This window comes from Lissotriton helveticus, unplaced genomic scaffold (assembly GCF_964261635.1).
Source record: "Lissotriton helveticus unplaced genomic scaffold, aLisHel1.1 SCAFFOLD_754, whole genome shotgun sequence".
In the NCBI taxonomy this organism is placed as follows: domain Eukaryota; kingdom Metazoa; phylum Chordata; class Amphibia; order Caudata; family Salamandridae; genus Lissotriton; species Lissotriton helveticus.
In genome coordinates, this window is record NW_027611989.1 from 3,587 (window position 1) to 31,195 (window position 27,609).

At 43.1% G+C, this 27,609-nt stretch overlaps 1 protein-coding gene across 1 annotated transcript in view; it reads right to left on the reverse strand.

The window, feature by feature from the left end:
- Window positions 1–299: 299 nt before the first annotated feature.
- LOC144807491 (neuroendocrine protein 7B2-like) overlaps window positions 300–27,609 on the reverse strand; it is a 97,886-nt gene continuing 70,576 nt past the window's right edge. Inside the window, exons 4-6 of the mRNA XM_078673130.1 lie at window positions 17,897–18,009; window positions 5,988–6,041; window positions 300–583 (exon numbers count right to left, since the gene is read on the reverse strand). Of these exons, the coding sequence (XP_078529256.1) occupies window positions 488–583; window positions 5,988–6,041; window positions 17,897–18,009 (263 nt within the window). The 3' untranslated portion in view covers window positions 300–487. The remainder of the gene's footprint in view (window positions 584–5,987; window positions 6,042–17,896; window positions 18,010–27,609) is intronic.

Below are 27,609 nucleotides of genomic sequence, written 5' to 3' on the forward strand. Positions count from 1 at the left end.
ACTGTGCCCACAATGCACCTTAACTGCCAGGTGGTGACTACAGGTATAAATTGTGGAAAGTGATGATGGACTAATGTTTGTACCGTGACCAGGGACAGATTGTTGTCCGAAACGCGTAGGTGGGGATCCTACAGAAAATAAACTTAAGATTTGAACCTATGGAGTAGTGTGCGGCGTGTTTCTTGATTGAAACAATTTTTGCTGAAAAATATATATATATATATATACAAGGTGGCAGAAAACATGTGCTCTTAAATCTGAAACCAGCACTGGAGCAAGACAAGGAAAGAAAAACCTCAAACAGAAACAAACTATTTTTTATTGACTATGACAACATGATGATGTGAACAGTGATTCCTTCCAGTCACAACTTCGTAAATAATAAATGCAGCGGTCTCCACCAGGGGGCGCAATCAGGGGTCTATGCAGGCGCTATGGGGTGCTTGTCAAGGGGACTGCATGTGGTGCCAACAGCCAAGGTCCATTCTTACTCTGCGCCTTTCTCCTCCTCTGAAAAACGCGGCACTGACTTCTTTGCTACCACGGTGTCGAGCCGCTGTCCTTGGAGGTATGGATTAGTGCTCTAAATGCAAATAAAAACACTGTTAAACCACAGTACCAAGGGCCATATGTACGAACGCATTTTTCCATAGACACAGAATGGGCAAAACCCTTTGATACATCTTGCTCTCAATCCGGCAAAGCGAAGACGCAAAGAAGCGAAGCAAGATCTAGGGGCTGTCAACAAGTATCATAACACAAGACCCAGAAAAGCAAAGACAGGAAGGGAGATGTAGGGACCATCAATAAGTATCAAAACAGACAGAACTGTGTTTGTCTAATGATAATCCTGTTTCCAGCCCCATTGGGCATTCAGAGGGCTTTGTAATCGGCCCCACACTGCTCCACTTAAGGATTAAGGACATTTTTAAATCCAGAAAAAGCCAAAACACCTTCAAAATATGTAGCAGAAAGTCAAAAAATTCCATGGGTTTCATTGTTTTTTTTAATTTTATTTCAAAAGATTTTATTAGAAGAAGTTTTTACAAAACAGTACAGAGTAAGCCGATCGAAGGCAACACTGGTAAATATAAACATACGCATAGGTAATAATACATATGGGCATGTTGCGGTGCTTGTGTGCTGGTTATACATAGGCTGCTTGGGTCCTTGTCATTTCATATCGGTCATATGCATTGCCCCCCTACGGTCGGAAGAGATTGTGTGTAGAGGTGAGTAGGACGGAGACGAGAAGAAGAGAGAGAAGGGACGGACACAGGTGTGATTAATAGAGGTTTGTATGGCCAGAGAGTTTTGCAGACGGGTTACGCCAGGGGGGGTCTGTGTAAGGCCAGATGGTGCATTCACGGCGGTTTCTGCTAATTATGATTTTCAGCATTGAAGCATGCAATCAAAGTAGCATGTGCCCATTTTTTTCCTCCATCACTCTGTCCATGGATCCTTTCTACCACCCTCTGCCTGGACGGGAGTTCAAATAAACCCAGCGGCTGCTTTACCCTCCTGGTAAAATAAATAAAATGCGGATAAAGAATATTCCACATGGCCCCTCATCCGACTCCCATCCATTTTGTCTTGGAGGTCCCATACTTCCAAAACTTTAAGCATAAAATAGTTACAATTCCCAAAATGTAGAAAGACATCCAACATTTAATGGACTTCCTCTTTACAAAAGATGATCCTACGGATAATGTAATTTAATTATTTAACTATGATAAGACTGGAAATTATTTGAAGAGGTATATCGACACTGGCAGACAAAGCAACAATTTATTATTTTATGAACTATAATTATTAGTAGGCGACAGATGATCAAAAATGAGATGGAAAAATCTAATCTGAGAAAGAAAGAAGAATTAAAATCAATGGGCTCAATATTTTAAATAGTTTTGCATAAACAGGTGATGTCTACATTCGAAATGTTTAGCAACAAATAAGTAACATAGATGATTTCTATAAGTTAATTCAAAATTAAGATTTCCTCTCTTAACCACAGATATAAATTAGAACCCCCTTCTCAAAAAAATCCTTAAAAAGCTTTCATTTGTTTATATGCCAGCCATTCTCCTTTTAATATGTTTTGTTATATATATATACTTAACCGCATGCGCGCTAGCGGTTTTCCCGCTGCGCGCTGCGATTTAAAAAAACCCGCGTTACGTGACGAGCTCAGCTCGTCATCAGCGTAGCGCAGGTTACGCCCATCACGAGCTGAGCTCGTCATGAGCGTAGAAGGGGTTAATTGTATTACTGGTTCTCTCTATTTTATCATTATTAAATAAAGCTTTCAAACATAAAAAAAAGAAATTAGAACCCTTGAAAGTTGCCAGATACCTGGTGCATACTTTCATTTCTCCGGGTGTTCAGATTTGTTGTCAGCAAATGCCCAATGTGTGACTGTCACTTTAAATAGCAATAATAGCCCTATTTCTAATGTTCAGTAACTTCAAATTAATACGCTCTTTTGTAATTAAGTTTTTGATATTTTAAGAGATCAGTCGTGAAGCTGGATACCTACCGAGCTGTTATTAACATTGTTTTTGTTTTTGTTACCTAAACTAGCTACAGGGTGGGGAAGCATCCGCTAGTTTTTATTTTGAATTTACGTCTAGTAAAACTAAAAAAAACTAAAATAATGCTTCATAAGCTCTTTAATCACATTTAGATTTTGGATCCTGTTTATAATTCTTACGACTTGCGCAGTTTGATATATCGTAAAGGTTTTAATAACTATTCAATATAGGTTAAATAGTATTAAGTTTGGAGCCATACAAATCAGTAAAGCACCTTAAGTAATATAAATAAAATAACTTCAGATTTCAGCTGCATATGTTCAAGGAGTACAACACAAATAAAGATAAGCCTTTTGGCCACTAGATGGCAGGATTCTGCCGTCTATGTCAGACTATTACACAGGCCTGGATCTTTTGTCTTAAAGGGCCATTCAGGGAAAAGGAAACGAAATAATTGCTCCTTACTCACTGCTGACTCACCAACGATCCCCGACTACAAGGCACCTAGAATTTCCATTTCTCTGATGATGTCTACTGCGTGTTTTGATCCCAGATTCTTAAAATTCATATTTGATGTTATATGTAGCAGACCACATCATTGTCGACATCAGATCGGTTACCACTTATGGACACATAATAAAATTACAAACAATTGTGTTTTTTAATATCATGGGTAACTTTATTACTGTTGTAGAAAGAAAGTGATTTTTAAACGCATCTTTTGCTATTGCTGGTCTGGTTGAAGGATAAACCACAAACACATGGTGGATAGACAATGGGTCACCGTATAAAATGTCCAAAAAAGCCACAAAGGGGCTTTGGCGACATTAAAAACCACAACGCTGAGGTCAAAGCAGTTTTTAAATGTCACCAGAAATCAAAGAGGGTAATTCAGGACAATATTTCACATTACCTGTTATGAAGTTTTTTATTATGTTTATTTTGGGGGTTGTAGATTGTTTTAACAATGGGCACCGATTGGAATTAGAATGTTTATGTTTGCCTTCAACAAGCAAGTTACTTACCTTCAGTAATGCTCTTTCTGGTGGATACTCTTTCTAACTGCAGATTCCTCACCTTTAGAATATCCCCGGGCGCCAGAGTGGGTCCAGATATTTCTAAAGCAGTGCTCCTGCGTGCTGCGCTGACTTTGTTCCACTCCGGAAGTGACAGAGCAGAAATGCATATAGGCGCCACCCCTGAGCACTGACGTCAGTTTCTTGACCGACTCTTTCTATGCTGTCGGACGCGGAGCACAAAACAATTGGAGGTACCAGTGTACAGATATCTAATTTGGGACTTTTTTAAATGGTAAAAGGCGACCGAAAGAAAGGGGAGGCGGTAGGGCAATGAGGAATATGCATTTGGATAGAATATACAGCACAAGGAGCGTTACTTAAGGAAAGTAACTTAGGGCCAGATGTAGGAGAGCAAATACCGGTCGGTAACGGCCGATTTCGGCCGTTACCGACCGGTATTTAGGAATCGGCATGTAGGGGCCATCATTTTACAGAATCGGTAAATTTACCGATTCAGTAAATTTACCGATTCTGTAAAATACCGAATCGGTAATTTTACCGATTCGGTAAATCCACATGTAGGTGACACTCCTAAGAGTGCCACAGGCCCTTAAGAGTCGGTATTTTACCACCCAATCGGTAATTGAAAAATACATTTTACCTACATCTCCCACCTTCTAATTTACCGATTCATAAATACCGAAACAGTAAAATTCAGTATTTATGAATCGGTAAATTAGAATTACCTACATCTGGCCCTAGTTCTGTAATGGATACTTGTAACTGCAAATTCCTCGCCTTTAGAATAGATGCCAAAGCAGTACCAGGTGGGGAGTCAGTGGAAAAGGCTCAGAGCAAAAAGTCCTGCACGACCAAACTGGCAAAATGCCCTTTCCATCGGGCATGGCTGTCAAGGCAGTAGTGCTTCGTGAATGCACTCCACCCGGTACACAGTGCGGATGCACCCGTCTGTCTTCCAAAGGCGTTTCCGTCTTAATCACAACTGACCCTTCGTCTACGCCGTATCTCCGTGGAGACACTCACGTAATATATTTTGGAATTCTCCGCCATCTTTCTACCTACTCGGTTGGAGTGTCCTTTTCATCGTTTAACTTTGCTACATCACGAACTTGGACCATAATTTTGATAGAAATCTCCGACTACAGTTTCATTACACAGTCCTGGGCCCTGTCGGGTCGGAAGTATCACCGAGGGAGCGACTGTCCCTACGACACTTCATTTTTCGTTAGCCCTGAGGAGTCGCGGGAAGACTGTCCCACACGCGACGAAACACGTGTCGGCTGGTTCTGATGAACATCAAAGACACACTCTCTAACGACTGGTTCCAAGAAACCCTTTTGATTTATTTACGAATGTAATGCTTTGTCTCCATTGTCTCAATTTGTCTACTCTGACATCATTGCTTACTTATTTGAGTGTGCATAGGTTTCTGTTTTTCACTGTACATAGCGCCAGCCCGTGCTGACACTACTTTGAGGGGTTACAGGGCTCATCCCCTCAACCTCTTTTGCACCTCACAAATCTATTTTGAAACGCTAAATAGCATTGCGCCAACACTTAGCTGTGCGCCCTGTCTCTTGACCCTGACTAAAAAACCCTAATCTTTGACCTTTATTGCCTTATTTTATGGGTGGGGTAGTGGGTATTGAATTGATTCTGGAGGCATCCGTAAGCACAGTGATCTTTATTGCCACAAACTTGATGCCAGAAATTTGAGAAAGGAAAACTCCATAACAGTCTCAGTGAAGGAGGAAGATGTCATGGAAGTCCTAGTTTCCCTGGACTGAGACACTGCTCAGAGTTCAGCTGCTGATCTGCTAGCCCTTACACAGCAGTATGCAGTCATCTGAGGACGCATGCATTGAGCTGGGCTTCCAAGACAGGGAGAAGTAGGTCTTGGGGGTCCAGTGACCTTGCAGATAGTCACAAGTGTATATTGGGACTTAGTAGCATAATAAGTAGCTAAACATGACCTGAGTGGGCCATGGTGGGAGTATCCATTATGGAAAATAGCTTAGAGGTTTTGCTGCGGATATACTATTTCCAAAGCAGTAACAGTGGAGCAAAACAGTTTTTTCTGATTTTCTACTGAAATGGAAATATTCTCTTTGGTGGTGTTTCATCAGTTAGTATCGGGTTTAACTGAAATCCAGAATCCCTAATTATAAATGTTCGCACTATTGACAGATAAGACAACTGAGTGTAAGAGAGGTAAAATAATTGGTTCAAGAAAACAATGTTTTTAAAGAGCAAACCTAGGTTTAGTAGTCGCATCCCACAGCTCCAGAGTCAACAGTTAAACTTTGAGTACAATCTCCTCCTTCAAGTTGGTGCCTTCTTTATTTTACATCCTCAAGCCCATCCTACTGTTACCATAATCAAATGTATGTATAAAAAGTTTAATATTCACAATTACCCTTTTTCGCCTCTTCTGTGTGCCTTTCATTTTACCAAACAGCAACTTCTTGTTCTGCAAAAGAAATAAAATCCAATGTTATTGATCGTTAAAAATTTGCAAGTTAACATATTTGGACTGGAGAGCCTCAGAAACGAATGCCTTATATGAAGTACAAGTACATAAACATAAGAGTCAAGCACAAGGAAGAGGCAGCAGTCGTAAACATCAATTTTTCAGAGAGAACTCTGGGAGCACAAATCATCAACATCAATAGCACACAACCAAAGTTGCTAAGAAACATTCACCCAATAAAATTTTTAATATCAGGTGCCTTTTAAAGAAGGCCAAGTCCCCTTGGCAGGCAGGAGAGGGCTCTTCCAGAGCCAGAATAGTTAACAAGGTTTCTTTGAATATATTTATCAATAGTGAAATATTTCTGGCAAATCATGGGTTCACGGCGAGACTGGGTCATCGGACACATGCTTCAGAGGGTTCTGACCTATTCCAACTGATGTACCACTTCTACCAAATTTTTCTATTTCTTTTATGGAGTCGGTTTACTATTTTTCTTTGCATGTTTGCCTCCCGATGGTGCAAACCAACCTTGTGAATGGTGCACATGCAACAAATGTATCTTATACTGAACTTTCAGACCACCTAATGCTCACCTCCCCTATACTTGAAATGAAATGAATTTGTACTTGTAAAGCGCACTGCTGCCCAGCAAAGGGGCGTCCTGGCGCTGTACTCATACCGCTGTGGAACCCTTCCTGGCTTTTCCCTGTGAAATGTCCACTCCTGGGCACCCCAAGGTGTAGCCAGGGGGGCAGTTGTGGAGATTAAGCAAGCTATTGCCCAGAGTTGCAGAGTGGGACCCATGGTTGGAATAGGCACCGAGGCGAGAATTATCAGGTCCGAGGAAATTGAGCCCAAGACCCGCCGAGGCGGGAAATGAACCCTGGTCCCGGGCCAGACCTCTGCCTCAGGGTCTGCCGCTCTAACCATTGAGCCACACTTCTCCACCAAAAGGAGAGATTATCTATAGCCTAGAAAAACTGTTTTGGGAGCTATCACCAGGATGATGTGGTACAGCTTTACTAAAACCCTCTTCAAATGACAACTAAGAGTCATGATTTCTGATCCCAATACATCTACACAAGCAAAATGAATTTGTGTGACAGGCAACAATTAATCTTTATTTATCCCTCCTATGCACAAAGTTAAAACCAGAGGGTCATTTATGTTTACTTTAAAACAGACACAACTATATCAGTGCAGACAAGGATTGGTGAGAAAGGAAATATAAGAAGGACGTCATTGTGGTGCAGATGGAGAAGTCCTAGATAAGGGAAGGGATGAGAAAAGGAAGCTGAAGGGAAGTGTACGCACTATAAAGAAGAGGATAGGGCAGGGTGAGAAATTAGAAGAATTAGATGGGACAGGGTAGAATTTAGTGGTGAAAGATGAGATGCATGATTGGAGGAAAGCCTAAGAGACAGAGGATGAGGGGGAGAGAAATATTTGAGTTTTAATGAATAAGATCAAGAATAAGGGTTGTGTGTTATTGGATGATAAAACAGGAAGGGTTGTGGGATGTTTAATCCTCACCAGAAGGAAAAATGTGTGGTATTGGATGAGGTCAAGAGGAAGTGCTGTATGGCAATAAAATGAAATGCTGCAGAGTGTTGGATGAAGTGTAACGTTTATTTGAACACTTGCGTAGTTACATAAAACCATTGCAATAAATATACAGAAATAATACATGTTTACGTAGTATGTTTAAAAATCATCGATAAAATCTTTCAATTCCCATATTGTTATTTTTTTCCTCCTAAAATATGATCGATCAAAGGAAATCAGATAGTCGTAATGTTAAAGCTAAGGATGTTATTGCACAAACACAATTTAATTCGTATTTCTACCAATGAATGACCGATCCGCCCCTGACAGCCTGAGAGTTCATATAACAATTCAATTCATTAGCAAAATCTGCGTTTACACGATAAAACATAAATTCATTGTGAAACATAATTAAAATTCAAATAGTAAAATTCTTCATTGTCGTTATAAGTTATTCTAATAACAAGAGGCCAGTGGAAGTCGCACTTTTAAGGCTGAAAGACCATTCAAGGGAAGTATTTCAGTTCATTTCGATAAAGGTCAAAGGGTCTGTCCCTAATAGTATTTTGGGGAGCACTACATTGTTCCTAAAGGACGATATGACCTTTAAATTGTTTCTTGTATGAACTGTACTGGGCGATTTACGACTTCTTTAATCTTTGCTCAATTTTTTGCAGAAATTTGACAAAACGGCAGTTTAACTGAGGGTCCCCTGGATCAAAACAGGCTAGGATTGCCGGTCTTCTTGATCGTATTCCTCTTTGGATTAGGTCAAGAGGAAGTGCTGTGCTGTATGACAATAAAATGAAGTGCTGCAGAGTGTTGGATGAGGTAAAGAGGAAGTGCTGTGCTGTAGGACAATAAAAGGAAGTGCTGTGCTGTATGACAATATAAGAAAGTGCTGCAGAGTGTTGGATAAGGTCAAGAGGAAGTTCTGTGCTGTATGACAATAAAAGGAAGTGCTGCAAAGTGTTGGATGAGGTCAAGAGGAAGTGCTGTGCTATATGGTAATAAAAGGAAGTGCTGCAGAGTGTTGGATGAAGTCAAGAGGAAGTGTTGTGCTGTAGGACAATAAAAGGAAGTGCTGTATGACAATATAAGAAAGTGCTGCAGAGTGTTGGATAAGGTCAAGAGGAAGTTCTGTGCTGTATGACAATAAAAGAAAGTGCTGCAGAGTGTTGGATAAGGATAAGAGGAAGTAATGTGCTGTATGACAATAAAAGGAAAAGCTGCAAAGTGTTGGATGAGGTCAAGAGGAAGTGCTGTGCTATATGGTAATAAAAGGAAGTGCTGCAGAGTGTTGGATGAGGTCAAGAGGAAGTGCTGTGCTGTAGGACAATAAAAGGAAGTGCTGTATGACAATATAAGAAAGTGCTGCAGAGTGTTGGATAAGGTCAAGAGGAAGTTCTGTGCTGTACGACAATAAAAGGAAGTGCTGCAGAGTGTTGGATGAGGTCAAGAGGAAGTGCTGTGCTGTAGGACAATAAAAGGAAGAGCCGTGCTGTATGACAATATAAGAAAGTGCTGCAGAGTGTTGGATAAGGTCAAGAGGAAGTTCTGTGCTGTATGACAATAAAAGGAAGTGCTGCAAAGTGTTGGATGAGGTCAAGAGGAAGTTCTGTGCTGTACGACAATAAAAGGAAGTGCTGCAGAGTGTTGGATGAGGTCAAGAGGAAGTGCTGTGCTGTAGGACAATAAAAGGAAGTGCTGTGCTGTATGACAATATAAGAAAGTGCTTCAGGGTGTTGGATAAGGTCAAGAGGAAGTTCTGTGCTGTATGACAATAAAAGGAAGTGCTGCAAAAGTGTTGGATGAGGTCAAGAGGTAGTGCTGTACTGTATGGTAATAAAAGGAAGTGCGGCAGAGTGCTGGATAAGGTCACGAGGAAGCGCTGTTCTGTAGGACAATAAAAGGAAGAGCTGTGCTGTATGACAATATAAGAAAGTGCTTCAGGGTGTTGGATAAGGTCAAGAGGAAGTTCTGTGCTGTACGACAATAAAAGGAAGTGCTGCAGAGTGTTGGATGAGGTCAAGAGTAAGTGCTGTGCTGTAGGACAATAAAAGGAAGTGCTGTATGACAATATAAGAAAGTGCTTCAGGGTGTTGGATAAGGTCAAGAGGAAGTTCTGTGCTGTACGACAATAAAAGGAAGTGCTGCAGAGTGTTGGATGAGGTCAAGAGGAAGTTCTGTGCTGTAGGACAATAAAAGGAAGTGCTGTATGACAATATAAGAAAGTGCTGCAGAGTGTTGGATAAGGTCAAGAGGAAGTTCTGTGCTGTACGACAATAAAAGGAAGTGCTGCAGAGTGTTGGATGAGGTCAAGAGGAAGTGCTGTGCTGTAGGACAATAAAAGGAAGAGCCGTGCTGTATGACAATATAAGAAAGTGCTGCAGAGTGTTGGATAAGGTCAAGAGGAAGTTCTGTGCTGTATGACAATAAAAGGAAGTGCTGCAAAGTGTTGGATGAGGTCAAGAGGAAGTTCTGTGCTGTACGACAATAAAAGGAAGTGCTGCAGAGTGTTGGATGAGGTCAAGAGGAAGTGCTGTGCTGTAGGACAATAAAAGGAAGTGCTGTGCTGTATGACAATATAAGAAAGTGCTTCAGGGTGTTGGATAAGGTCAAGAGGAAGTTCTGTGCTGTATGACAATAAAAGGAAGTGCTGCAAAAGTGTTGGATGAGGTCAAGAGGTAGTGCTGTACTGTATGGTAATAAAAGGAAGTGCGGCAGAGTGCTGGATAAGGTCACGAGGAAGCGCTGTTCTGTAGGACAATAAAAGGAAGAGCTGTGCTGTATGACAATATAAGAAAGTGCTTCAGGGTGTTGGATAAGGTCAAGAGGAAGTTCTGTGCTGTACGACAATAAAAGGAAGTGCTGCAGTGTTGGATGAGGTCAAGAGTAAGTGCTGTGCTGTAGGACAATAAAAGGAAGTGCTGTATGACAATATAAGAAAGTGCTTCAGGGTGTTGGATAAGGTCAAGAGGAAGTTCTGTGCTGTACGACAATAAAAGGAAGTGCTGCAGAGTGTTGGATGAGGTCAAGAGGAAGTTCTGTGCTGTAGGACAATAAAAGGAAGTGCTGTATGACAATATAAGAAAGTGCTTCAGGGTGTTGGATAAGGTCAAGAGGAAGTTCTGTGCTGTATGACAATAAAAGGAAGTGCGGCAGAGTGCTGGATAAGGTCACGAGGAAGCGCTGTTCTGTATGGCGATAAGAGGAAGTGCTTCAGACTGTTGAATGAGGTCAAGACGTATGACTACGTGTGATTGAGGATGGTGAAAGGAAACGCTGTTTGCTGAATGAGGTGAAGAGGCAGTTCTGTGTGTTGTATGTTGTCAGAAGGAAGATTGGTGTGGTGTTGTATGGAGTTAAAAGGAAGTTGTATGTGGTGTTGTATGACGTCAAGAAGCATGGCTATGTATGATAGAGACAGACGAGAGGTTAGCTTCATGGTGTGGAGAAAGACGTCAGGGTAAGCCCAGTGAATAATGTGTGCAAATGTTAACCAAAGGGTGGCACCACCCTTTTTCTAAAGCATCAGAACTATTTTGTACCTGGGACATAATGAGAATCTGCCGCTCGAGGCCAGCACATTAGCAATAATGAGTCGACCATGACATGTACGCAAATGATTCCTGGATCGACCTCAGGCTACAGAAGGGCTTGTCGTACATTTGCAGACTGATGTCTGAACATCTAGGATAGGGTGCAATGGAACTGGCTTCCATCTGAAGGCTTTGTTACATCTTCTCACTTAATAGCCATATTACAAAAAATGTTATCAGACCATTATTGACCCATTGCTGCTGGTGGATTCGATATCAGACATAAGCTGTAGGATCAAGGGAGGGCCATAGCATGTTGGTCATATGTTCTTATGACACAACATGTAATTCACTTATTGTGTATTTTTATATTGCATCATGTATTTGTTAATATTTTGGAAGGGTGCCAAGAAACTAACTCTCATTCTTAACCCCTCATCATCTGGTACTAACTATGATTCAAAAGGTTTAAGGACAAACACAACATCAGCAACAAAAGGAGAGATTTTCTATATTCTGGAAAACCACTTTGGGGACCTATCTCCCCACCATAATGTGGTACTTCTCTACTAAAACCCTCCTTAAATAACACCCAAGAGTCATGATTTCTGTTCCCAATACACCTACACAAGCAAATTAAATGTGTGTGACAGGCAACTATTAATCTTTATTCATCCCTCTCAAAGTTGAAAACAGAGGGTCAAAAATTCACCATTTATGTTAATCATGGTCATGTTTCAGAGCTGTTAGTGTCCCACACACACTAGCGGTCGGCAGTAGGTGTTTCTGTAGGGCGGTGATGAGGGCAGGGGGAGGGGCAGGGTGCGGGGTAGTAATGTATGGATTACAGAGTTTTACAGGTAAGTAAACATTTAAATAAATAAAACGAATTTCGTTGCGCGCACTGCATCACATTTGGTGATGCAGTGCGCGCAACGAAATTCGTTTTATTTATTTAAATGTTTACTTACCTGTAAAACTCCGTAATCCATACATTACTACCCCCCACCCTGCCCCTCCCCCCGCCCACGTCACCGCCCTACAGAAACACCTACTGCCGACCGCTACTGCCCACACATGGCATGCACCTTCAACAGGAAGTTGTTTGAAGGCAGCCAAGCCAGAGAATTAGCCATTGGGGTTGACTGAACAGACCTCTCTCTCCGTTCGCAAGGTAATCGACAAATGGACATCAATCAATCCTTTTCAGGCAACGTAGTGAGAATCTGGAACTCACTTCCGCCTCAGCTCTGGACCACCACCTCCTCCCAGGCCTTCAAAACTGACCTCAAAGTTCTCCTCCTTCAAAGACACTTCCAAAGTTAACTCATGCCCTCTCTACTATCTGAAGGAAGACCTTTGAGTATAGAAAATCTCTATTGTCCATGACTATGGAAGTGCCTTCCCAGTGTGTTCTTGTGGTTTGAGAGTCTGCCATTTATTGCAGTATTACCCTTTTACCGGTGTTTGGTACTCCATTGCAACATGCACATGTCACTTTTCTCTTGTAACACACTGTTTGCTACCTCTTACATTTTGTTTGCTTTCGATACTTGCACAAGTGGCACCATTGCCTACGTAACGTTTGTTCTTGTGTTTGAGTGTCCTCCATTTATTGCAGTATTATACCTCTACTTGTACTTTGTAGCTTTAACCTGCACACGTCACTTTCTCCTCCTGTAATGCACCGTTTGCTACCTCTTGTATTTTTGTGGCACACGATTGTCACTTTTGCCACATGTAATGTAACGTTTGCTTTTGTAATTTGTTCACTTGTAATGTTCTCATGTATCAGTTCTGTTCCTATTGTGAAGCGCTCTGACACCTTCGGGTAAAGTCCGCGCTATATAAAAACGCATAAATAAATAAATAAATAAAAATCCTCCTGAGCTGGTTGAGAAAATGTGAGACTTGGGCATCACTTGGAACACCAAATCTCTATTGATCCCCACCAGCGCTGCAAAGGGAGCCCTTTGCCAGATATGCAGCTTTCACAACCATGGGCCGAGGGTTATCCTGGTCCTGGTGGTTTTAATGTCTCACCTAGCCTAACTAAAGGCCACCTACCTTGGCTTCCAAGGGAGAGCATTGCACAGACCTGAGCGGGCCGAGGACTATGAATCGGGTCTGGTCTGCGTCAGACCAGCCATAAAAGCACTGCCTTAACTAAGCAGCGATTGAATCTCTAAGCTTTAGACACAAAGCAGAACACATGGTCCTTCCTTCCAGAGACCTCCCAAACAATGAACACATGACCTAGCAGTTCAGCGGCTGCTCCTTTTGCGCAGTGGCTTTGTTTGAAGTTCACAGTGGGCTCTCTTCTGTAAGGGTACACATGAGATAGACACTATGGAATTGAATACTCCCAAAAGTTAAGATTAATTTCAGCACTTCCATCCATCTCCATGTCTAATTAAACACTATTTTGAGGGATTAAAGATAAAAAAAATTGGACGATTGTCTTCATTCCCTAGGGACTGTTGGAAGTGACCATTTGACATGACTTTTCCTTCTCGCTAGACGGAAAGGTCTAACTTGCAGAATTCTGTGTAGATACTGATTCTGCATGTTATATCTAATCTCAAAATTGAAAACTAAGAATAGGAGACATTTACCACATCCAGTAAGTACATCATCCAGTGGTAATGGTAAATACCCTCCCCAACCCTATTCTGCACAACTTGGATTCCGTCCCCCATAACAGTTGAACATTGTGTATCAGGCAGAGGAAGTAGACCAGTGTCAAGAGTGGCCCTTGGGTAACCAGGAAGCCAGAATTCTAATTCTGGGTCCCCCATTTGACAACATTTTGCAATCCGGGGAACATTACTTTCTTAGGCTTTGACACAGCCCTGGTTGCTGACAAACAATAGCTTCTAGGAACCTAACGAATATCAATATTATGAGATGAAAAGCGTGCCCAATCAACTGCAGGAGTTTAGAAAGAAACAGACTTCAATGGGTGGTTGGGCATGCTTTCCCCCCATCAGCAGAGCAAGGGCTGGAGCTGATATTAGAGAGGAGCTTTTCAGTCAAGGGCAAAAGCCTGAGGAAGGCGATGGCACAGAAAAGGCTCTTTCATGCGCCTCCCTTCATCAGGGCCAGACATAAGGCAAAGGTGGAGGTGAGGAGAGCCTGAGCCCAACAGAACACTTGCGGAAGAAGGAGCAGGTAGCCGCAAAATGCTATTTGCGCTGGCCTATATAAGCAGGTCTATCACTCTGTCCACGAAAGGGAGCATTCTGGGTGGCTATCTAGCTCCTTCAATCCAGGCGCTACAGATTGTTACATACCAATTACCAATTCTACAGGCCAGATCTGCAGCAAGGGCTTATGAAGTCTAAAATGTTTATAATTCACCATTCTTGTGAAAGGTTAGGTACATTTCACATTCTTTCACAATTATTACACAAAGTGTGATGACACACAGTGGATGCACCTAGGAAGAGGTGTGGCGCCGCGGCTAGGGTGACTGACTCCGGAATCTGGGGATCACGGTTCAATCCCTGGCACCTGCGGCAGATTAGCCCAGCACCATGTGACTCTGGGCAATAGCTTGCTTAATCTTCCCGACGGCCCCCAGTGCCTAGAGACCCTTACGGGTGATTGTGCGCTTTACAAATGTGGATTTATTATTATAATACATTATGGCTCCAAGATGTCGCCCAGCTACAAGAACCCCATGGTTTTCCCTCTTGCATCAAGATGTCTTGATCTGACTTTTCTGGTTCTGGAGGATGGACCAGCTCAGTTTCTACAGATTATATGCATTTTGCACCCATTTTGATTCCAGATTTGAAAATGCCAGCATGTTAAACGTAATTTGAGAAAAAACTGTTTACTCCTTCTGCTTTTTAACTTCTGGGCAATAACAACATTGATATTTTAAATGTGCTTATCCATTTGCATACAACACATTGCTTGTTCGGACAGGTGCGTTAAGGAGCAGGTGAGATGATTTGGGGTTTCAGCCCTTTCGGGTGGCTTCAATCCTAACTGAAATCTTGTTGATAAAATACTCCTGTTTCCTTGCTTGTAAAACATGCTACGAGACTAGGTTAGCTGTATCTATCTATTACCTTTCGATAACTTAGATGGCAACATTTTTGTTTTGAAATTATTGATTTATTATATATGGTATAGGCATTTGATGTTAATTGAATCATATGTAATACCTATTTTTATACATTTTTTTACGGCCAACTTTTTTGCATGGAACCATTTGTTCATTTTATATCTAGCAACAAAGATAAAAATTCTGCCACAAAACTTCAATGTTTTTGTAAGAGAATTAAAAATTATGTTCTCAGAGCTCAATGCTTACTTCATGACTTTGATAAATGCAAGACTTTGATTGTGAAATAGGACTTCTTTCTTTGGATGAGTAAACACAAGTTCATCAGTTTGTCCAAGTAATATTTGAAACATATGCAACCTTTTCTTTTCCTCATTTGATTGTTTTATTTAGTGCCAACATGTTGCCTTCCAACCACTGCATAACCCTGAGTATTCCATTTTTAGGTCTCGCTTAGGCAGCGCTTGCGCTGTCTCTTCAAGACATGCTGTATTCAGGCATGGACTTGAAGTTCTGCCTATTTTCTGCCCACCTCTTCAATTGGCTTTTATTACTAGCCTTTCTAAATTGCTGCTTTTGATTAGTGAGTAAGCTTAGTAGTCCCTCCTTAGTACTCATTTTCTCCTTTTGTAACCTCCCATGAAGACTGGCTTTTTAACGTGTGTTTTGTTACTCAGTATGTTTTATTTACAGTCTGTGAGAGCTATTTTCTTAAATGATGTTTTCCTATTGCACGCACAAGATGTTCTTCTGCAACTGCGTCCACTTTTTAACTCTTTGCTGACTGTCTCCTCCTCGTTGCCATCTCGGCCCTGGGTGCCGCGCTTTAGGTTCCAGCACAGCGCCCACATTTTTAATAACAATACGAGTGCCATGCCTTATGTTGCAGCGCAGTGCCCACTTTTCAGCTCTTCGCTGACTGTCTGCTCCTCATCGCCATTCCCCCCTGGGCCCGTGCTTTATGTTTCAGATTGGTACCCGCTTTCATGTTAACAACAACATGGGCACCATGCTTAATATTTTAGCAGGCGCCCGCTTTTGTATAGTACCACGGCACCCTGCTCCTAATCAGCAACAATGGGGGCCAAGCTTTTTTTCGAGGCCGGCTCGCACAACTTCCTTCTCCCTTACATTTGCAGGGGTCGCTTGCACGCCCTCCATGACCCTAGGACATTTTCTGAAGTTGACAGTTCTTCTGGTGCCTCTCTCCATATGGGAACGAAGCCTGTGACCTCCTGTTTGTGTGGGTGTCATTGGTGTCTCCTGGGTGTGGATTGCATATACGTGGTGGCATCACCTGGGCCCCAGGAGAAAGCACTCAGAAAGGATACGCGGTTGTGTCTCACCTACGTTTCTAGCTTTATTCTCACACAAAATGGCCCTTTTAAAAAAAATTTAACTGCGGGTAAACGTAACGAGCACAAAATGTCAACTTCGCCATTCGAGCATTTCATCCAGTCTCTGTTTTTTTCCTTTGGTATTCTGACACTTAAGCACATCTCAACTAAAATGTCAAATGGCTTACAAAGCAGTAAAGACAAGAGTGACAGTAGACTATGGATGCTCCGCTCATGCATGGGGTGAACAGTATAACAGATGATGCAGTCTGTCCGCACTCATGGCAGACAGGCTTTTTCCCCCCAAAACACCAGCCAGATAGCGCCTCTTGAGCCAGCGGTAAAACATCCTACTCAGCGTCTGCCCGGCACCTTAAGGCTTCATTAATGTGGACACCTGTGACACACACTACTTTCTATCATTGCTGCTGCCTGGGGTGAGAACTGGCCTAGGGGAATGGGGCAGTGATATGCTGAGGCAGGCACTGTCTGGGAGGAAGAGCAGCTGTGGCAGCAGCTAGCACAGTGCTGTAGGACAGTGACTGTCTGCATGACTTAAAGGTGGGGTGTCCCTTTCACATTAAAAAACACATACACAGGTTTCAATTTAGCCCCAATATAAGTCACCACATGATTCTGCCTCGCTGTAGCACTGAGTGCACGACCTATCCCAATGCCCACACATTGTCAATGAGACACGCACACGCACCAAACGGGCGGCACAGGCGGCAGAGTGAAGAAGAAACAGAACTGTGGTTTCTCTATCGGCAAACGAGACACTGTGATTCTTGTTGTATGTCATGTGACGCAGCGGCCCTGGCTGAATGAGTCAGTCTCAGCTGTGATCAGTGCCAGCTAACTGTGATGAGTGTTCTGTACTCACTGAGGCATCAGGCAGCACAATGTGCAGTGCACTCTACCAAAGCAGCACATGCTCTGGACGGTTGTCTCCCATCTTGCTTGTGACTGCCTCACCGCATCGGTGAGGTCAGGAGGCACGATACTGCATGACTTATGCATTATAGTGGGGTGATGCGGACCACCACACTAAAATGCGTTAGTCTAACCCCTGATGCATGGTACTTGCCAGGGCTGCCCTAGCCCTAAGAAACGACTCACAAAATGATATTGTAAAGTTATTGAACAGAACCATGGCCCCTTAGTGATACAATATCTTCATATCAGTGACTTTAAAAGGTTCTCGGGAGAGGAGAGGAAATTGTTTGCTGCTTAATGACAGTAAGTAGTCTGCACCTGGTCAACTACTGTCTCTCCCGGAAGTAAAGCAATGGAAAAGGGTGAGCTGGGAGTGCCTCTTAGGACATTTAAAGGAACAGACCCAAATCTACTCACCCACTTTCCAAGGCCTTGGTAGTCGTGCTCTGGATCGAAGAGGTGCTGGTGCAGCTGGAACTCCCGGCTGAAATCCGCTGTGTCTGGTGTGTCTTCCAAGCAGCCATCCCCAACTAGAAACCATGAAAAGCATTGTATGAACATTGTATGTACAAGGGAGTGAAAGTACCTAGGTAAACAACTGTAGGTTCTAAGCAATGTAAAGATCCTCATACAAGCATCAGGCCTGAAGGATGTCATATATTGTCATGATCCCCATAAAGTGTCAAATGCCACACAAGATGGGTTCAAAGTGTTACCCATTAGGAAAATAGAGAGAGAAAGGACAACATTTGAGAAGAAACTAAAGTAGGAGTATGAGAAAATTGATTAAACATGACTTTGAAAGACACATTTAACTTTCTTTATAAGGTTCTCTTGAGTAGGGGTGGGCGAATGAGACCACGTGGATGCACATATAGCGAGAGCCAGCAATTTTTTAGTCCATCTGCAGAAAAGATTTATTTTGTTAAAACTGCAACAACAACAAAAGTGACAACCACAGTACAATGGAATAATGGGGTGGAATCCAGGGGTCGAAAAGGGAATACTGCTTTTAATTGTATTGTCCATATTTCCAAAGATGGTGAGGCCCTAGCCTAGGGACCTATTCGGATTGGGAACCATTTAACCAATCACAACTGGGTTTGTTTTAATCAAAAGTCATCTTGATTCTCTCCCCAGCAGTCAAAGAGAATTTGTTTTGGCACATACTTTCCATCAAGTGTTTAGGACTCTTCAAAACTTGCAGTGTTTTTTGGCCTGTTTCTGTATAGTGCCCCCATGTCCTGTGCTTTTTTAATATCCGAAGAAGAGGAACCCTAAAATCTGGATTAAGCCTGGGATTAGCATCTGCACACCAGGGACAAAATGATCAAGAACTTAAAGAATTTACAAAACATACAACATACTTATCCCTTTTGGAGGAATGGTCTTAAAAATTTCTGAAGAAGGTCCATCAGCTAGTAACCAATGTTCCTCAAAGACTTTCCTGGATTTTTACATAGTGCTACTCTTATTTGACTTTCAAAATCAGTGCAAAAACTATATGGAACACTAGTTTTTAAATGACAAATGCAATTCTTGAAAGTCTCTAGCGGAGGAGAAATTTGTCATTGCACCTACTCAAATTTCAATAAGCTTTTTTAACCATGAATTTTTTAGGTTTTTTTAAGCTGGTTGAAAATATCTGTCTATAGTATGTTCTAAAGGGGAAAATCACACCAAACTGTACTTTTAGTGGGAAAATGTCCCCTCAAAATGCTTTTTTTTTTAAAAAAAAGGAAAATTCCCTTGCAAAAATACTTTCACTAGGAATAGTTTCCCCAAAATGAGCCAAGTATGCAGAATCATTTACCTAATTTTGTGCACAAAGTTATGATATTGCACACTTGTATTGTTCTTCCTAAATCCATTCTGTAAGACAATGGCTAAACAATTGAGGAGGATAGGAGTACACCAAAAGGAATAAGGCCACAACCTTATTAGTGTAAAACAGAGATTCAATAACTTAAACCAGGGATCAACTCCCTGGGAGCTACAGCGCATAACAGGCAGGTTTAATTTAGGAAAATGTGTACAGTATTTAACATTAACTAAACGTTTAATAAGTTGAAATACAACACAATAAAAAACCCACAGCCAATTTAGTGAACTAGAGAAAAATGTGTACCACACTAAAACGAAAAAAGTCCACTAAGGAGAACTGGAGATATGAATTTCTAAAGATGTAGGGTAAAAATCACCAAGGAAAATTAAAGCACCACAGTGGTCACTTCTTGCAGCTGACTGGGACATAAGCTCTATTTTAGGGTGACCATGATGGAGCCTGGGTCGGATACACCAAGTGGGTTTGCCTTGGTCCAAAATGTTATCTTGTGACGTATGGCTACGGCGATGGAGTACCCTCTCAGTCTATCTGCTTGATTTTGAATTTGGCAGACCGCCGGGATAACATTTCTTCTTTCAGCATAAACATTCCTCCAATGGCTTGAGGGAGTACTGGCCATTGGAGGCAAGTCATCCGACCACCCATCCTATTTCCAGACGAAAGTCATATGGCTTTTTTTTACCGTTCGTTATCCTGGTGTTGTGGTATGGTAAAAATTAAAAAATGAACCCCACGACATGGGGAAAAACTCCCATGGTGTTGGGGTCATTCGTTTTTACTTTTCCAAAAGCAAACTCCCACTGTTGGAGTTTGTTTTTGAAAAGCAAAAACTTAAAACAGTTTCATGTAAGCGTCTATCACCAAACACAGACGTACACCATACTAAATGGCTTTGTATGAACCTTTGTGATGGCGGTTCGCACAGACCCATAGAGTTCACAAAAGGACAGGCAGTGAACTCTAAATTTGGTGGGTAAAGTATAGGTAGGTTGGCGGATATAAAGTTCTCTGCCACCCCCTGTGCCATTCTTCATTCGTCAATCTATAAATCAAGGCCTTGGTTTCTGAATTGAAAGTCAAAATCCTCCAGTGGTGCAAGCCTACAGATTGTATTTATTGGAGTCTTCTCGAAGTCGGATGAGGTTGTTTGTTTTGGCGTTGGTTTTTATAGGAAAAGCTTAGAATGGGACAAATTCAAATTTTGAGCTTGCCTGAATCCTCAAGTCGGGTGGATACTTTTAACACCTTTGCCTGGCCAAGATTTTCTACCTTCAGATTTACGACCTGATTTAAAATTTGGTGGCTGAGTAGTGTCGGTTGGCATGGCGGAGGACATTGCCTCCACCAAACCTCTCGACTGTGGCGTGCCGCAGGGCTCTTCCTTGAGCCCTACGCTTTTCAATGTGTACATGGGCACCCTTGACGAGATCGTCCGCCCATTTGGGCTGAAAACAATCACCTACGCAGACGATAGCTAGTGGTGGCCCTGAGTCAGTCTCACATCGCTCCCAACAATCTTAGGGACTGCTTGGAGGCTGTGACCTCTTGGATGACATCCTCCTGTCTCAAACTAAACGGAGACAAAACCGAGCTAATGCTACTAGGTCACCGCCCCAATACCAAAATCGACCACCTCTGGCCCACCTGCCTCGGACCCCCTCCGCCGCCCAAGGACACAATCAAGAGCCTTGGAGTCTGGCTGGACAAATCCCTCAATTTCAATCACCAGGCAGCAAAACTATCAGCCACCTGCTTTGGTCTACTCAGGTTCATCCGAAAAATCACCCCCCTCTACCCTTTAATGCCAGAAGGATCATGATCCAAGGCTTAATCCTATCACGTTTGGACTTTGGAAATACCCTCTACCTAGGGGCCCCACAGTCCACCTTGAACAAACTGCAGGTTATCCAGAATTGCGCGGCACGCACCCTTCTTCAGATCCCACGTCGTACCCCAGTTAAAACAGAAATTAGGAAGCTCCATTGTCTCCCCATCAGGAACAGAATCGCATTTAAAGCCCTGTGCATCACACATCTAGCCTTCGGGAAATCAGGCCCTACTATCAACCACACACTGGTCACTCCATACCGACCAAACAGACAGCTCAGATCCATACCTTCTCACAGTACCCAGAATCAAGAAGGTTAGATGTGGTGGACCCTCCTTCTCCTACAACACAACCAAACTCTGGAACTCCCTACCCCTCCACCTATGTGGGGAACCCAACTTACTGTCTTTCAGAAAAAAGCTCAAAACCCAGTAGTTCAATGACTAGGACAGGCTCCCCTTGCCCTCTCACACGCGACTGTCAGTAGCGCTAGGACTCCTCAGGGTAGCTACTGCGCTTTACAAATACTCTTTTCATTTCATTCATTCATTTCATTTCCCCATCCAGAATGGTTGTTGGTCAGCCATCATCACTGTATACCGCTAATACAGCAGTTCCTTTCAATGTACTGAAAGTTTGGTGTACAGCCACCATCAGTTTTGACAGCCATACACCATACTATTGACATTTGTTTGTTTTTCAAAAAGCAAAAACATTCTAAAGCAAGAGTTTGTTTTTGAAGAACAAAAAACGAATGACTCCTAAGAATTTGCCAAAAGGTCTATGCCATTGTTTCAGCTATGAGAGCAGTTTCCACACCTCATTAAGGGGAAGCACTGATAGGCCAGCTCCTGGAAAGTTAATGTTAAGTAGCCACCGGAGGTTCAAGTCTAACAAATCCACTGAATTTGATTTTTAATGAACATTAAAAATAGTGTTTGAATTATTTCAGCAGTTTGTCCCAACCAGAGATATCAGAATTAAGATTTCACTATGAACTTTGATTTTTCTCAAAGGACAGCATTAGCCCTTCACATTGGAAACAGCTTTTGGGTACTAGTAACTGTAGGTATTAGCCAACATTAAATTCATACATGTTCCACTTTTAAATACTAGGCATTGTACCATGTAGGCTACAAGGCCTACTTAGGGGTGACTTACTTTACATTTGAAATAAGGGTTGATTTCTTTCAAAAACGGTTATTTTTACAGTTTTGCATTCAGGTTTAAAAGCTGCAGGAGTCAGGCTATACAAGTAGGTCTGGGGCTATGTTTTGTATGTCAGCCTAGGGATGGCCCAACATGTGCTGTAGTCCACAGTTGACATTTAACTTTTCAATGCCATTTATGTATTTTCCTACATCGTATACTATGGCCTTACTGGAAAGTTAAGTAGGCCATTTAGGAGTTAGGCAACTTTGCCATGGGTTAGGAGTCAGAACACACATACTGGGGCATGGACAGTAATGCAGAGTTTAAAAACAAGCAATACCAGTCAGCAAAAAAATGTGGGTGACCACGCAAAAAGAGGCACTTTCTCACACAATTGCATTCCTAGGTGGACAGTTGTTCACTCTGTATTCAGACAGATATTGGGATCTAATATATTCAATCGCATCACCCCTGTTTGGTGGCAGATTATGTGGCTACCTCTTCAAGCTCACGTATGTATCTATGCATCAACATATGAATTTATCTATGTGTCATTTCTATAGCACAAACCCAGCCCAAAAGGCAGAGGACAATAAATAAAATATTGTAATGTTTCGTACATAGCATTCCAAAAGGTGCACATGAATTCCCCTCCCCCCCACCCTGTTAAATATTATGATTTCAGGTTCAAACCGTCAATATTGTGTAAAGTTGCCACTCATTTGCCCTGTTTCAAGTTAGACATGTCCTCCTTGGAAGACTCTGATTTGCTCACTATTTCTAACTTCCTTAAGGTGTAAATCTTTTCATATGAACTTCCTGTAAATGAGCCTGTTTTTGACTGTTCTTATATTTTGTGGTTTACTGTTTGTTTATTCTTGATGCATCTGATGGTAAACTTTGGGACAGTACTTTGGCGCAGTCCAAGTACAACTTTGAAAAACAATTTGAATAAAAAAATATATAAAAGCCCACATTGGTCTCTTCTTCAAATGTGAGCAATTTATAGCTATAGGTGGCCATGTAAAACGAATGCCCCAATATGTTACAACAATGTTGTCTGTACATGTTTTAAGCACTGAATACTTTAGTGAAGCAACATATGGATTTCAGGGACCTGTTATTGACAAATGGAGGACAAGTTTTCTTGTGCCATGGAGGAGAGGAGTGTTAAGCCAAGAGGTGTGTGATAGAGCAGTAGCTTCATAGGCCACATTGCCTAGGGAAAAACAGGCACAGTACTATAAATCCCCACTGAGTTCTAAATCCCGGACAGTGGTTTAGCACCGTAGTAAAGTTTCACATTGTCTATTTCATCTCTTGCATTTATTGGCCATTTAAGGATTATTTATATCGTGGTTTAATGTGGGCTCTTACAACTTGGAGTAATTAGCACATGTGCAGAGTAAATGAGCCAAAGTTGCTTACAATGTGCAATGCAAGAAGTGACCAAGAAGTGCCAACCTCATCTTCTGAAGAATGACACAAACCACCGACCACTGACCACCGACCACCTGCCAATAACCTAAGATCTGCAAAGTGAAAGGTTTTCTGCTTGAAGAAAACATCAGATTAGCAGTACAAATCCATGTCCTATCTCACTTGGATGGAGGCAACCCGCTGCTCACCAGCATCCTGAAATCTCTTCTGATCCCATGACGATCACCCTTCACGCTGCTGCCCAATAGATCAAGGACTTCTTTGGGTTTGGCAGAATCTCAACCACCGTCAAAGAATTCCAGTGGGTTTTTCTAGTGGCACACATTCCCTTTTAGGTCAGCTACATCACCTACCACATAGAAAACTTGAGCACTCCACCATATCCATAAGGCAACATCAAGACCTCTGGTGGGCTCTGAGAAATTCACAGCAGCAACCTCATCAGGCTCAGGATAAAATACAAATGCTGGAAGGAGATGAGAGGACACCAAAGCTGCTCTTGCCATGCTCCTAGGATCTGAAACCCTATCTCTACCCAAATGCTTTAAGTGTCCTACGATTCAGAAAAGGGGGGTGGTGATGGACAGAGCATCTAAATTAAACAGAACACTCATACCCAGTCAAAAGATCAGGGCTTGATCCATCACCATTTTTTAGCTCACTGCACCATCCCAGTTCAGAACCTGGCTATATGCAAATTAGTCTGTCCCTGGCCCAGTGCATCATGGGAACAGGGCAGACCAAACTACCAAGCCAATTCTTTACTGGAAAGGAAACAAGCTTCCGGGGACCGGTTTCTGGCATTGCAGCCGTCTTCGGCCCGGCTTGCTTGAATCCTGATGGTGCAGTGAGCAAGGGACTCACATCTGAGCATACCCTGCCACTCCTATAGTGGCCAAAACGATTCAGAAAAGGGGGTGGTGATGGACAGAGCATCTGAATTAAACAGAACACTCATACCCAGTCAAAAGATCAGGGCTTGATCCATCACCGTTTTTTAGCTCACTGCACCATCCCAGTTCAGAACCTGGCTATATGCAAATTAGTCTGTCCCTGGCCCAGTGCATCATGGGAACAGGGCAGACCAAACTACCAAGCCAATTCTTTACTGGAAAGGAAACAAGCTTCCGGGGACCGGTTTCTGGCATTGCAGCCGTCTTCGGCCCGGCTTGCTTGAATCCTGATGGTACAGTGAGCAAGGGACTCACATCTGAGCATACCCTGCCACTCCTATAGTGGCCAAAACGATTCAGAAAAGGGGGGTGGTGATGGACAGAGCATCTGAATTAAACAGAACACTCATACCCAGTCAAAAGATCAGGGCTTGATCCATCACCGTTTTTTAGCTCACTGCACCATCCCAGTTCAGAACCTGGCTATATGCAAATTAGTCTGTCCCTGGCCCAGTGCATCATGGGAACAGGGCAGACCAAACTACCAAGCCAATTCTTTACTGGAAAGGAAACAAGCTTCCGGGGACCGGTTTCTGGCATTGCAGCCGTCTTCGGCCCGGCTTGCTTGAATCCTGATGGTGCAGTGAGCAAGGGACTCACATCTGAGCATACCCTGCCACTCCTATAGTGGCCAAAACGATTCAGAAAAGGGGGTGGTGATGGACAGAGCTTCTGAATTAAACAGAACACTCATACCCAGTCAAAAGATCAGGGCTTGATCCATCACCGTTTTTTAGCTCACTGCACCATCCCAGTTCAGAACCTGGCTATATGCAAATTAGTCTGTCCCTGGCCCAGTGCATCATGGGAACAGGGCAGACCAAACTACCAAGCCAATTCTTTACTGGAAAGTAAACAAGCTTCCGGGGACCAGTTTCTGGCATTGCAGCCGTCTTCGGCCCGGCTTGCTTGAATCCTGATGGTGCAGCGAGCAAGGGACTCACATCTGAGCATACCCTGCCACTCCTATAGTTGCCAAAACGATGCAGAAAAGGGGGTGGTGATGGGCAGAGCATCTGAATTAAACAGAACACTAATACCCAGTCAAAAGATCAGGGCTTGATCCATCACCGTTTTTTAGCTCACTGCACCATCCCAGTTCAGAACCTGGTTATATGCAAATTAGTCTGTCCCTGGCCCAGTGCATCATGGGAACAGGGCAGACCAAACTACCAAGCCAATTCTTTACTGGAAAGGAAACAAGCTTCCGGGGACCGGTTTCTGGCATTGCAGCCGTCTTCGGCCCGGCTTGCTTGAATCCTGATGGTGCAGTGAGCAAGGGACTAACATCTGAGCATACCCTGCCACTCCTATAGTGGCCAAAACGATTCAGAAAAGGGGGTGGTGATGGACAGAGCTTCTGAATTAAACAGAACACTCATACCCAGTCAAAAGATCAGGGCTTGATCCATCACCGTTTTTTAGCTCACTGCACCATCCCAGTTCAGAACCTGGCTATATGCAAATTAGTCTGTCCCTGGCCCAGTGCATCATGGGAACAGGGCAGACCAAACTACCAAGCCAATTCTTTACTGGAAAGGAAACAAGCTTCCGGGGACCGGTTTCTGGCATTGCAGCCGTCTTCGGCCCGGCTTGCTTGAATCCTGATGGTGCAGTGAGCAAGGGACTAACATCTGAGCATACCCTGCCACTCCTATAGTGGCCAAAACGATTCAGAAAAGGGGGTGGTGATGGACAGAGCATCTGAATTAAACAGAACACTCATACCCCGTCAAAAGATCAGGGCTTGATCCATCACTGTTTTTTAGCTCACTGCACCATCCCAGTTCAGAACCTGGCTATATGCAAATTAGTCTGTCCCTGGCCCAGTGCATCATGGGAACAGGGCAGACCAAACTACCAAGCCAATTCTTTACTGGATAGGAAACAAGCTTCCGGGGACCGGTTTCTGGCATTGCAGCCATCTTCGGCCCGGCTTGCTTGAATCCTGATGGTGCAGTGAGCAAGGGACTCACATCTGAGCATACCCTGCCACTCCTATAGTGGCCAAAACGATTCAGAAAAGGGGGTGGTGATGGACAGAGCATCTGAATTAAACAGAACACTCATACCCAGTCAAAAGATCAGGGCTTGATCCATCACCGTTTTTTAGCTCACTGCACCATCCCAGTTCAGAACCTGGCTATATGCAAATTAGTCTGTCCCTGGCCCAGTGCATCATGGGAACAGGGCAGACCAAACTACCAAGCCAATTCTTTACTGGAAAGGAAACAAGCTTCCGGGGACCGGTTTCTGGCATTGCAGCCGTCTTCGGCCCGGCTTGCTTGAATCCTGATGGTGCAGTGAGCAAGGGACTCAGATCTGAGCATACCCTGCCACTCCTATAGTGGCCAAAACGATTCAGAAAAGGGGGTGGTGATGGACAGAGCATCTGAATTAAACAGAACACTCATACCCAGTCAAAAGATCAGGGCTTGCTCCATCACCATTTTTTAGCTCAATGCACCATCCCAGTTCAGAACCTGGCTATATGCCAATTAGTCTGTCCCTGGCCCAGTGCATCAAGGGAACAGGGCAGACCAAACTACCAAGCCAATTCTTTACTGGAAAGGAAACAAGCTTCCGGGGACCGGTTTCTGGCATTGCAGCTGTCTTCGGCCCGGCTTGCTTGAATCCTGATGGTGCAGTGAGCAAGGGACTCACATCTGAGCATACCCTGCCACTCCTGTAGTGGCCAAAACGATTCAGAAAAGGGGGTGGTGATGGACAGAGCATCTTAATTAAACAGAACACTCATACCCAGTCAAAAGATCAGGGCTTGATCCATCACCGTTTTTTAGCTCACTGCACCATCCCAGTTCAGAACCTGGCTATATGCAAATTAGTCTGTCCCTGGCCCAGTGCATCATGGGAACAGGGCAGACCAAACTACCAAGCCAATTCTTTACTG